General features: G+C 45.3%; 1 protein-coding gene across 2 annotated transcripts in view; it reads right to left on the reverse strand.

Moving 5' to 3' along the window:
* Window positions 1–2,924: 2,924 nt before the first annotated feature.
* The window catches only part of AZI2 (5-azacytidine induced 2), a 52,793-nt gene continuing 42,366 nt past the window's right edge, over window positions 2,925–13,351 (reverse strand). For both annotated transcript variants that reach the window (XM_069730014.1, XM_069730015.1), the window contains exon 8: window positions 2,925–5,497. In XM_069730014.1, coding sequence (XP_069586115.1) covers window positions 5,103–5,497 — 395 coding nt within the window. In that variant the 3' untranslated portion in view covers window positions 2,925–5,102. The remainder of the gene's footprint in view (window positions 5,498–13,351) is intronic.

A 13,351-nucleotide genomic window follows, 5' to 3' on the forward strand; every position in this document is an offset into this window, starting at 1 on the left:
TGTGTGGTGAAAATGACCTGACAATACGATTTTCCCATCAGGGCAATTACCGCAATGGGAAAAAAAATAAAAACTTAACAAGTTTGGTATTTTAGTGGTGGGAAAAAAGAACAACAAAACACTTTATTGTGTCGCCATTTTACATGATTTGTAATGTTTTCAGTTGACAGAGCCGTGTGGGGGCCTATTGCATATGCGGCATTGTGGCAACTAAAAAAAAAAAAAAAAAGACTGGCATTTTGGATTTTTACTTTTTTTATGGTTACAGCATTTATTGAAAAGATTTTAATTATATTTTTTTCTTTACTTTTTACTGTATTTATTAGGCCCGGCCCCTTAGGGGACTTGCACCTTCATCTGATCGCTTGTGCTATAGAGATACCACAGTATTGCTGCATATAGCAAAAATCACATTCTCTTTTGAAGCCCAGCCGCAGGATCAGTGATGACAGGCACAGTGGTCTTCAACAGACTCATGACTATCGTACTCACCCATCAGTATCCCATGGACGCGCCTCCATTCCGGGGCACTGTTAATGCCGCTTTCAGAGTTCGACAGACATTTAACAGGATAACAGTTGCAGTCAGACTCTGCTTTAGCCGCCACTGTTAGATTCAAGTCCTGGTTATGCGTCACAGCTATTACCTGCTCCATACACTCGCTGGCGACTTGCTCCTTACATGTACGGCAATTGTCTGCAGCGAGTTAAATGCAATAAATTAAGAGGCATACAACTACCTTGTGCCAGAATCAAAAATGTTGTCCAGTTGTAAGGAGATAGGTACCCGCGGTCCGGTCTACATGCCGGGTCCGGAACCGAAAGGGCTGAATCTCGTTTCCTGGGGGAAGCTTTAAGGAGCTTGACGTTCCTCTGCAGCCAAGGGGAAGCACTTGAGAGACGGAGTTTCCTGCTGATAGGAGGGGGCGGAGAGAGACAAATAAGCGAGCGCAGGAGCTTGAGGATAAAAGAAATGCACACGCTGCAGGGGGCTTTTTTTGCCAGTGCAGAGCAGCGTGCAGCGAGAGGAGCACTGCGCCCGTCCCTCCTGACAGGCCCCAAAGCCTGTAGAGAGGCCACAGCGGAAAATAGGGCCAGGCGTACTGCAGCAGACAGGAGAGCGAGACTGCTGCACAGAGGAGAGCCGCACAGAGCAGACCTAAGCTGGGTGTAACATCAGCCACCGAGGTGAGTGCTCTGGCCGGGGAGCGCCTACACCACGCAGACCAGGGACCGCCATCATCCGACGCCAACAGTGGCGACAAGAGGAAAGGAGATGTACAGTGTGTGCCCAGTGACCGCCATAAAGTCAGGTGTCAGATGCTCCAGGATAGTGAGTACCATGCACGCGCTGCTTGAAAGAGACCGGGAGCATGACAATCAGCTACACCTGACTGTGCTAGTTAATAGCGGCCCAGACACACGTGACCTGGTTTCTCCGGGGTTATAGCTTTAGAGCTTCTGGGCGATATACCTGCACACGCCGCAGAGCTGCTCCGGCGGGTTCACACATTGGACTCAGTACCGTGCTATACATACGTGAGCATGGGAACGTTATCCTCTCCTCACAGACGTCGTCAGTGCCACCGTTAGAACCCTGAGACGCCGCACACAGGAAGACTACAGACTGATCAGTTCTTATCTTCATTTAGTGAGCTATCCTTCATCCTTTACCTACCCTGTCACATTCCCAGTTCTGCCCCACTCCCTTCCCGTAACCTCTACTCCCTGCATGGAGTATATTTGTTGTTAATAAAACTCTTGATCTGCCTCCTGTCCGTGATGACAGCCCAGGTACCTGCGATTTCTACATAGTCACGAACTGTAACTCCTGTCCTAATTTACACTACACTTGCGGCATCAATTCTGATGAATTTGTTGGGCTGTCTTCTACCACGCACCCTACAGCCTAGAGAGCCAAGCTAAACCCACCAAAATAGCAATTTGTGTAATGATTTTTGAATCAAGCCTAAAGTACAGCTGTATAACATTTGATTATACGATAATAACTAGTGATGAGCGAGTATACCTGTTACTCGAGATTTCCTGAGCACACTCAGGTGACCTCTGAGTATTTTTTTACTGCTCGGAGATTTAGTTTTCCTCACCTCAGCTGAATGATTTATAGCTCTTAGCCAGCTTGATTACATGTGGGGATTCCACAACCAGGCAACTCCCACATGTACTTATGCTGGTTAACAGATGTAAATCATTCAGCTGCGGCGATGAAAACAATCTCCGAGCACTAAAAAATACGTGCTCGGGAAATCTCGAGTAACGAGTATATTCGCTCATCACTAATAATAACGTTTAATTTGCAAAATACCCATTTAAAATGTAGGTTCAGTTTAAAAAGGACATATAAAACAGTTTGCAAACCTATAGACAATCCATTTAGTCGAGTTAGCATCCCCTTCTTGTTAGAGTAGAAAAAAAACAAACCTGCTCAACTGCATACTTCTCTTGTAGTTTGGACCACTTATCAGCAGTGCAATTTGCCATTATAGGGGGGAGATCCACATCACACAATTAGACCACAGTTATAGTGAAGCGGGGTGTAGACTACGCATCAACAATACCGTCATAGAGAAGGTGGAACCAGCTCCCCTTCGAGATGGTCTAGGCCAGGGATCTTCAAACTTTTTACTGGGACCTCATCATACCAGAGAGACCACAGATATTGCCAAGGACTCACAAACTATAGTGGGAGTCTATACTAAAAAGGAGATTTTTTTTTGTTCATATTTCACAACCCCAATATAAACTTTATAATAAACACAATACTAGTCAAATATGTTGTAAAGCTAGAGATTTCTGCAGCCATAGAAAGGACGGCTCAGCATTTGGATGCTTCTAAGAAATCTACCTCCTCTAGGCTAGAGACTAATTCTGTACTGCCCTGAACAAGAGAGGATTCACGAAACGTTAGGAAAACTAAAGGTCATTTTTATTTAGTAAAATCAAAGTTTTAAAAAGTGAACCTAAAGTTTAAAGTAACATAGAAAACACAAAAAGAATTAGGATCCCAGCAATACCACCTATGATCACCTCCTTTTCCAAGATTCTATTTAGTCTCATTTACAATCAAATGCTAGAAATATAATATATTATATACATATAAAACTTATCTGAGTGTTTCAAGCAGCTCAGCCGCGTGTTCCCTCTCTTACTCCTTAATGTCCTGTGTCTCAGCGGATCAGCCTCCTCCTGACTGACTGTATGTATGTAGCCGTTAGAAAATATGGAACGTGTGAATGTGGCCTATCAGTATTTGTAAGCCGAAACTAGGAGTGGGTGATAAATACAGAGGTGGTGCATATGTTTCTATTATACTTTTTCTCAGAGTGCTCCACTTCTGGTGTTGGCTTAAAAAATACTGATGTAAAATACTGACCAAATACTGAACGTGTGAACGTGTCCTTAGACAACTGGCTGCACAGAAGCCTCCCTGGTGTGTTCTGTCTATAGTAGGACAAGTGTTCACTATGTCCTGTCCCCTTTCCAAAAAATGGAACCCATAGCCCTTTTTTCAATGCAGGTTTTATACAAGACTGACTTTCAGGATCACGTAGAAAGCGCTGCAAACTAAAACAATGAGGACAATTATATTTCTTAACTTAAACTAATATTTCTTCAACCTTGTAACAAAAACAAACACGATAATGTAAGAAAGTAATGCCAAATATTATACACTAGATTGTGGCCCGATTCTAACGCATCGGGTATTCTAGAATATGCATGTCCCCGTAGTATATGGACAATGATGATTCCAGAATTCGCGGCAGATTTTGCCCGTCGCTGATTGGTCGAGGCAACCTTTATGACATCATCGTCGCCATGGCAACCATTATGACATCTACGTCGATACTGTGCCCGTCGCTGAATCAGAAACGTGGGATTTCTACGTCCTTTATGACATCATCGTCGCTGTGCCCGTTGCTGATTGGTCGAGGCCTGGCGGCCTCGACCAATCAGAGACGCGGGATGTCTACGTCCTTTATGACATCATCGTTGCTGTGCGGGTCTCTGATTGGTCGAGGCCTGGCGGCCTCGACCAATCAGAGAGCCGGGATTTCCAGGACAGACAGACAGACAGACGGAAAAACCCTTAGACAATTATATATATAGATGTCATCTGAAAATATTACTGATACAGCAATAGATCAGATCTGCCTATGATGTACAGTTCTGTCACAGCAGGCGATGGATATGTGACAAGCTTAGCAGTTCATTATTTTAAGTATTAATATGCAAAAAGACATGTTTTTTTCAGGTCATAATGATACATTATCAGAAGAGTACAGGAGCAGACTAAGTAAAGGTTACTATTGGTGTTAGCATCTTGTCTTAATCTTTCCATTCGTGCTGGCTTACACTAAAGTTGTAACTATGAAGAACTCCCACCTGCCACCTTCCTTTCCCCCAAAAGACACCATTATGTGATAAAAAGTGACAGCAAATTTGATTCACCAGTGACTAGGATTAGAAGGGTGGGTCGGCTATATATATTTATGGACTTGCTCCATTTCTTCATTTTGAGGACATTTTGGAGGATTTAGATATTGACTGACTATTCGAGATGGTGTGAACCAACTCGTGGGACCCTGTCCAATAGCCACAGAAGCGATCAGCATCTCCGATTCTGCTTTTGATTAGCCAGCCTGGTTTGAGGTTATCGATTCAGAAAGATTCACGTGACATCTCACCAAGCTGGGTAGTAAAAAGGAAGAGCCGCAGAGGCTGGCAGGTAAGGGGCGGTGGTGAGGACTACGGCTAGTGGCCATAGATTACTAGGTATTCTTTTTTTGGAACTCACCAATACTACACCTTTATTATATTCCTGACACGTACAATGCAAATCCATCTGATTGAGGTTAGTTTCGCAGTTCAGTTCCCCTTTGAGAACCATTGCATTGGTTCTGATTAAGTCCTATTATGATTGCATCCAAAAGAAAATGGAAAATCATGAGGTGCACGCAAAAATCCATGTTTAAGGTGCCCATTAAAAATTACTATCTATCCACTAATTGCATAAATTACCTAGGTGTGCAAGAGACTTTGGAGGATCATTAGATTGCACACTAGTATAGCAGGATCAGTGTCTTAACTGTCAAAGGTAAAACTTGGACTACAATACTGTCCCGGGTTGATTGATAAAGCGTCGTTTTTTGTCTCCCAAAACAGCTTCTCGCTGGGCTTTGGGGGGCTTGGTATAACCCAGGAATTTTCTTCAGAACATGACTTTTGGTACGAATCAGTCTCCTCGCAGTCTTGTCCATCAACTGGATTAGGCCTCTCAATTGTACATTGTGTACCCTTGGACTTTTCAGATAATGTACCGAATGTGCCATCAGGTAGCTGTGGTGCGGAGGCAGCAGTGTGAAGCATCTGGACTTTAGTTGGTGCCACCTTTTGGTAAGTCACTCCACCAGCTGTTATCTGCAGTCTATTGAAGGTCCTTTCGAGGTCCTCTTCGCACTGCACTGGGCCACGAGAAGCTGCAAAAAGGACAAATTATCTCAACATTACAGGGTGTGCAAAAGCACTACAAGTCAAATACGAGAGGAAGAATAGAAGAGTGTAAGGCTCACATCAGCAGCCTGGGAGGAATCTAAATGACGACTTAAGTTTTAGTCACACTAAACGACTTACCAACGATCACGACCAGCGATACGACCTGGCCGTAATCGTTGGTAAGTCGTTATGTGGTCGCTGGTGAGCTGTCACACAGACAGCCCTCTCCAGCGACCAACGATCAGGGCAAAGACTTCGGCATCGTTGAAACTGTCTTCAACGATGCCGAAGTCCCCCTACAGCACCCGGGTAACCAGGGTAAACATCGAGTTACTAAGTACAGGGCCGCACTTAGTAACCCGATATTTACCCTGGTTACCATTATAAAAGTAAAAAACAAAAAAAAAAAAAAAACAAAACACTACATACTCACATTCTGATGTCTGTCACGTCCCCCGCCGGCGTCCACAGGGTTAAAACTGCTTTCGGCAAGAGCGCTGCTAATGCACGCGCTGCTGCCGAGAGCTTCCCTGCACTGACTGTCAGCGCCAGCAGTAACAGCGGTGACGTCACCGCTGTGCTCTGCTTTACGGCCGGCGCTGACACATTAGCAGCGCTCCTGCCGAAAGCAGTTTTAACCCTGTGGACGCCGGGGGACATGACAGACATCAGAATGTGAGTATGTACTGTTTTTTTTTTTAAACTTTTACAATGGTAACCAGGTAAATATCGGGTTACTAAGCGCGGTCCTGCGCTTAGTAACCCGATATTTACCCTGGTTACAAGTGAACACATCGCTGGATCGGCGTCACATACGCCGATCCAGCGATGACAGTGGGTGATCAGCGACCAAAAAATGGTCTTGATCATTCCCCAACGACCAACGATCTCCCAGCAGGGGCCTGATCGTTGGTCGCTGTCACACATAACGAGATCGTTAGCGGGATCGTTGCTACGTCACCAGAAGCGTGACGTTGCAACGATATCGTTAACGATATCGTTATGTGTGACTCCCCCTTTACAATGGGGTTCTCAAGGCTTCTGCTCTTTTGATGGCAAGAACAGCAATGTATTCTGGTCTTTCTGAAGTCCCAAGTAACAGACCCACCAATAGAGACTGAATGTGATATGTGAACAGAGACTTAAAAGGGTTGTCTGAGGCCACTCATTAATGGGAGATAAGTGTTGCTGATTACATCCTACCTGCCCCATACCTGCCAGGATGCATATACCATCCTCAGTTATCATGCACACCGTTCCTACTCAGAGCAGAACATATGCATGCAAACTCAAGTGTGGGCAGACAAAAGTTTTAACCCCGCGCGTTCCAATTCACCAAACAATTTTGCCCCTATCTACATAATGGGGAAAAAGTGAAAGGAAAAGTGTTGAACGCAAACAGCCGCCAGATGTGAACAAGGGGGACTTAAAGAGTGAGAGCGATGGCGCCAAAGAGTATATACCGTACAGTTGCTAAGGTGGGGCCCCGACATGGAATACTTACCACACACGGGGATAAGAACACACACACAAAATGCGCCACAAACTACCACGTGCTTGAACACATATACCGCCCTCAGCACACATTTCACCACACATACGCCAACCTCGCCACATAAAAGTCGAAACACAAAAGTCTCCGCTCAAAACTCGCCACGCGCAAAACTCGCCACATGCAAAACTAGGCTCACGCAAAACTCGCCACACCTGCAAAACTCACCTCATGGAAAACTCGCCACACGCAAAACATGCACACGCGGAAAAATTGCCACATGCACAAAAGTTGCAACACATGCAAAAGTTGCCTCAAGGTACCGTCACATTTAGCGACGCTCCAGCGATATAGACAACGATCTGACCTAAACTAGATCGCTGGAGCGTGGCTGTTAGGTCGCTGTAGAGATGTCAAACACAGCAACTCCAGAACGATGCAGGAGCGATCCAGTAACGTACTTATCGTTCTCGCTGGTTGTTAGCTCTGTGAAAAAACATTGCAGGCATCGTTGCTTTTGCTGTAAAAAATGACGAATCACGCCGACCTGACGACCAAATAAAGTTCTGGACATTCAGCTACGACCAGCGATGTCACAGCAGGATCCTGATCGCTGCTGCGTGTCAAACACAACGAGATCGCTATCCAGGACGCTGCAACGTCACAGATCGTTGTCGTTCTCGTTGCAAAGTTGCTCAGTGTGAAGGTACCTTAACACAAAACTTGCACATACTCAAAACGCACCACACATAAAAGTCGACAGGCGCAAAACTTGCTGCACAAAACTTGCTACACTAACCTGTCACATGCAACTCGACACAAAAAATTGCTACACGCATGTCGCCACACAAAACTCATCTCACAAAAGTCGCTACATGTATGTCGTCACACGCAACTCAACACACACAACTTGACACATGAAACTCGCCCTAAAACACACACAAATCTGGTATTATCCTTCAAAAATAAAAATCTGATTAATAAGCAGACAAACTACAAGAGCAACAACTGTACCATATAGGAAATACGGCAGCTGTCAGTCACATGACCTGTCTATTATGTGTATGCATGAGCTAATATATACTGCCAGGGGGGAGGGCTTCCTGTTGGCTGGAGAGTTATTAGGCTGCCAATTTAGCTTACAAATACTGAGGTGAAAATACTGAGCAAATAACGTGTGAACGAGGTCTAATACAGGAGGAGATGACACAGGGTATATACTATATACAAGGGAGATGACACACAGGTATACACTATATACAGGAGGAGATGACATACAGGTATATACTATATACAGGAGGAGTTGAACACATATACTATATACAGGGGAGATGACAGGTATATACTATATACAGGGGAGATGACAGGTATATACTATATACAGGAGGAGATGACACAGGTATATACTATATACAGGAGGGGATGACAGGTATATACTATATACAAGGGAGATGAAACACGTATATACTATATACAGGAGGAGATGACACAGATATATACAGGAGGAGATGACATACAGTTACATACTATGTACAGGAGGAGATGACAGGTATATACTATATAAAAGAGGAGATGACACATAGGTATATAGAGGAGGAGATGACATACAGCAGGTATATACTATATACAGGGGAGATGACATACAGGTATATAGTATATACAAAAGAGATGACATACAGGTATATACTATATACAGGAGGAGATGACATACAGCAGGTATATACTATATACAGGGGAGATGACATACAGGTATATACTATATACAGGAGTTGACATACAGGTGTATACTATATATAAGGGAGATTACAAACATGTATATACTGAGGGGAAAATGAGAGGCGTGAGGTGAAAATGAGGGGTGTGAGGTGAAAATGAAAAGGTGTGAGTGCAAAATGAGAGAAGTGAGGGAAAATAGTGGAGTGATCGGAAAATGACAGAAGTGAGGTCGAAATGACAAGTGTTAGGGGGGAATGAGAGCAGTGAGGGGGAAAATAAGAGGCGTGATGGGAAAATAAGAGAAGTGAGGTGCTATAACTAACCACAGATATTTACTATGCCCAGGCAACGCCGAGCTCTTCAGATATTATATATATATATATATATATATATATATATATATATATATATATATATATATATATATATACGTGTATGTACCGTATTTTCCGGCGTTAATATATAAAATCTTCTCAAAAGTCGGGGGTTGTCTTATATGCCGGGTGTCGTCTTATAGGGTGGGTGCGGAGCAATCTGCGGTCGAAGTATATAGTGGGGGGGGAGTTGTCCCGATGATGAGGTGAGGGAGCGCCTCACCAGGAAGGTGTAAGTGAAGCAAACTGTCAGCGTCTGGGATGCCAGGGTTATGCAAAAAAAGAGAGAGAGCGGTGCTGTGCCTAGAAAAACACTCCTCTTTCACTAATCTGGCTCACCCTTGTATCCTATTATCTCCTTCTCTGCCTCTGCTTCACTTACACCTTCCCGGTGAGGTGCCCCCTCACCTGATCATTGGGATCGCTCTCCCCACAATATGCGGCGACCGCAGATTACTCCGCACCTGCCCTATAAGACGACACCTGGCGTATAAGTCGATACCCAACTTTTGAGAAGATATTCAAGGGTTAAAAAGTAGTCTTATACGCCAGAAAATACAGTGTGGATATGTATGTATATATGTGTGTGTGTGTGTGTGTGTGTGTGTGTGTGTGTGTGTATATATATATATATTATAGGTATTAAGCTTACCGTTAATTATGTTTCCAGGAGTCCATACTGACAGCACCCTGGAGGACGTCCTCCTCCCCCTTTGCTGGGACAGGAAACACACGAGAGTTCAAAAGGGCATGTCCCACCCCCAATCCTCAGTGTTGTAACAAGAACCACCTCATGGACATGCAGAAAAGACTTTTTAATAGAAACAATATATACATTAATTTGTCATAAACATATTTACTCATATGTCAAATATAACATGCAATACATTTTATACCAGAACATAATACATCTTATGTCAGGCGTCTTACATAGAGGATCTCAGTACTACAGGGAGGGAACTACCAGTGCTGTCAGTATGGACTCCTGGAAACATAATTAACGGTAAGCTTAATACCCATTTTCCAGGACGTCCCTCCTGACAGCACCCTGGAGAGTACCAAAGCACCTCCTTAGGGTGGGATTACCGCCTGGAGAACCCTTCTCCCAAATGCCGTATGTTGACCAGACAAAACATCAAGTTTATAGTGTCTACAAAATGTATTAGCACTAGCCCAAGTGGCTGCCTTACAGATCTGCTCAAGAGATGCACCTGCTCTCTCAGCCCACGAAGTAGCTATCCCTCGAGTAGAATGTGCGTGAAGACCCCTTGGAGAAGGAAGCCCTTCAGACTGGTAAGCCTCAGAGATCACCGAAGTGATCCAACGAGCAATAGAAGCTTTAGAAGCCTTCTTTCCCTTATTCTTCCCTCCAAACAAAATAAACAAATTCGGGTCAATACGCCACGAGTTGGTGGCTGCTAAGTAGTCTAGAACCGCCTGTCTGACGTCGAGGGAATGAAGGGCTCTTTCTTTCTCATTAGCCGGATTATTACAGAAGGATGGTAACACGATCTCCTGATTTCTGTTTTTTACTGACCCCACCTTTGGAATAAAGGAGGGATCCAATCTAAGGACTAGACTATCTTCTCTAATCTGAAGGTAAGGGTCCCTAGTACATAGGGCCTGGATTTCCCCCACTCTCTTAGCCGTAGTAATTGCCACTAAGAATGCTGTTTTACGAGTGAGTACTGAAATGGGCATATTATCGGCCGGGGCGTAAACATCTTTACAGAGGAATCTGAGGACCAGATTTAGGTCCCAGGATGGCGAGATTTGTCTAATGGTAGGGCGCAACCTCTGGGTGGCTCTGATAAACCTAACTATCCACGGGTGAGATGCTAGGGGGTAGCAAAGAAAAGAGCTAAGTGCCGAGACCTGCACTTTCAGAGAGCTTGGTTTGAGACCTTTGTCAAACCCAGCCTGCAGGAAGTCTAAAATTCCGGGTAAGTCGGGAGCGCCTGCAGTAACCTCAGACCTGCCACCCTCCAGACAGAAACGTCTCCAGATCTTCAGGTAAATTGCCGATGTGACTGGCTTTCTGCTGGATTTTTTAGTAGAGATCACCTGATCTGATAGCCCTCTAGCCTTCAGGATGTTCCTTTCAGGATCCATGCAGAGAGATGGAGATTCTCTGGACTTGGGTGGTACACCGGACCCTGATGGATTACATCTGCTCTGAGAGGAAGCTCTACTGCCAGATCCAGCAAGAGAGAGAACCAGCTCCTTCTCGGCCAAAACGGTATAATCAATATGACTCGAGCCTGATCCTCCTTGATTTTCCTGAGAACGGCTGGAATCAGAGCTAGAGGCGGGAGTGCATAAGAGAGAGGTTCTGTCCACTCCTGGCTCAGAGCATCTATCCCTTCTGGGAGATCTTGAGGGTTCAGCGAGAAGAATTTTGAGACCTTTGAGTTTCTCCTGTTTGCAAATAGGTCTATACTGGGAGTTCCCCAGTGAAGACAAAGATCCTGGAAGACCTCCTGACTGAGTTCCCACTCTGTTGCAAACACCCGTCTCCTGCTCAGATAATCCGCTATGGTGTTTTGCGAGCCTTCTAAGTGGACTGCCGAGATGGATAGGACCGAATCTTCTGCCCAGCGGAATATTCTTCCCGCCAGCTCTTGAAGCGGATAGTGTCTTGAGCCTCCCTGATGCTTCAGGAACGACACCGTTGTAACGTTGTCGGATAGTATCCTGACATGACAATTTCTGAGGGTGTGTTGGTTCCTTCTTAACGCCTCCCAGACAGCATACAACTCTTTGAAGTTGGAGGAGTTGTGAACGACGTCTGCTGGCCACCTCCCTTGTAGGATCCTGCCCTTCAGGTGGGCTCCCCAGCCCCAGGCACTGGCGTCTGTAGTTACCACTACACAGGGACTGGTAGACCATAACACCCCGACTCTTAGCTTCTCTGGTTGATTCCACCAGAGTAGAGATCTTTGTACTGGATACGTCAGCCTTAAAGAACTGTCCAGAGAAGACCGACGACGGTCCCACTTGGAAAGGATTAACCTCTGCAGAGGTCTTGAATGGAACTGAGCCCATCTTACACACGGTATGCAGGCCGTCATCAGACCTAGTACCTTCATGGCCGTTCTTATTGATGCTCTGCGTTCTAATAGACGCCTGATCTGTATCTGGATCGCCTCCAAGTTGTTCTCGGGTAGCCGGGATATCCTGTTTCTCGAATCCAGACATACTCCCAGGAAGGTCTTTTTGCACTCCGGATTCAGGTTGGATTTCTGCCAGTTTATGATCCATCCTAATCGCTCCATCAGTGACACCGTTCGGGTCCTGTGATCTGACAGAATCTCTGGTGTACTTGCGATCAGGAGAAAATCGTCTAGATATGGAACTATCTTGATCCCCTGGTTTCTCAGGAAAGCGACAATTTCTGACACCAGCTTTGTAAACACCCGAGGTGCCGAGGCAAGTCCAAACGGAAGACATTGGAACTGGTAGTGACAGGTCCCGGACGGCAGCGCCACCGCAAACCTCAGAAGTTTCTGAGATGATGGGTGAACAGGGACCTGATAATAGGCACTCTTGAGGTCGAGAGTGCACATCACAGCGTCCTGATCTATTAAGAGGATTGCAGAGCGAATGGACTCCATGCGAAACCTCTTGTACCTGACCCAGGCATTTAGAGGTTTCAAGTTTATTATTGTGCGCGAGTCGCCGGAGGGCTTCATTATAGAAAATAGGGAAGAGTAGTGACCCCGACCTACATCTAGAGATGGTACTGGGATTATGACCCCTGAGGAAAGCATGTCCTCTAGGTCTAACATCATGGGAGAGTTTTGCAAGACCATCGTAGGTACGATGTATCTGTCCGGAGGAGGAGAGGAAAGCTCGATGCTGTAACCTTCTGACACGGTCCGAAGAACCCATTGATTCTGGGTGACTCGGGCCCAATTCTCCGCAAAGTGGCGGAGCCTTCCGCCTAGAAGTGTGGCGTCATTGTGTCTTAGGTTTTGAAGGTGGGCTAAAGAAGAAACTCCTGCTTCTATTGCCCTGGTTACGGGAACCTCTACTGAATCCTCTGTTGGATCTACCTCCTCTGTAATCGGACTGTCTCCTGAAGGGAAAACCTCTCCGAAAGGACTGGCCCTTTTTTGGTTTGTCCTCTGGAAAACCTTTCTTCTTATCAGAGGCTGACTCTAGGATGGTATCTAGAGAAGGCCCGAAAACTCTTGCCCCCGAGAAAGGAATAGAACATAATTTGGTTTTTGAGGCATTATCCCCAGACCAGGATC

The sequence above is a fragment of the Ranitomeya imitator genome, chromosome 6 (assembly GCF_032444005.1).
Source record: "Ranitomeya imitator isolate aRanImi1 chromosome 6, aRanImi1.pri, whole genome shotgun sequence".
Lineage (NCBI taxonomy): Eukaryota > Metazoa > Chordata > Amphibia > Anura > Dendrobatidae > Ranitomeya > Ranitomeya imitator.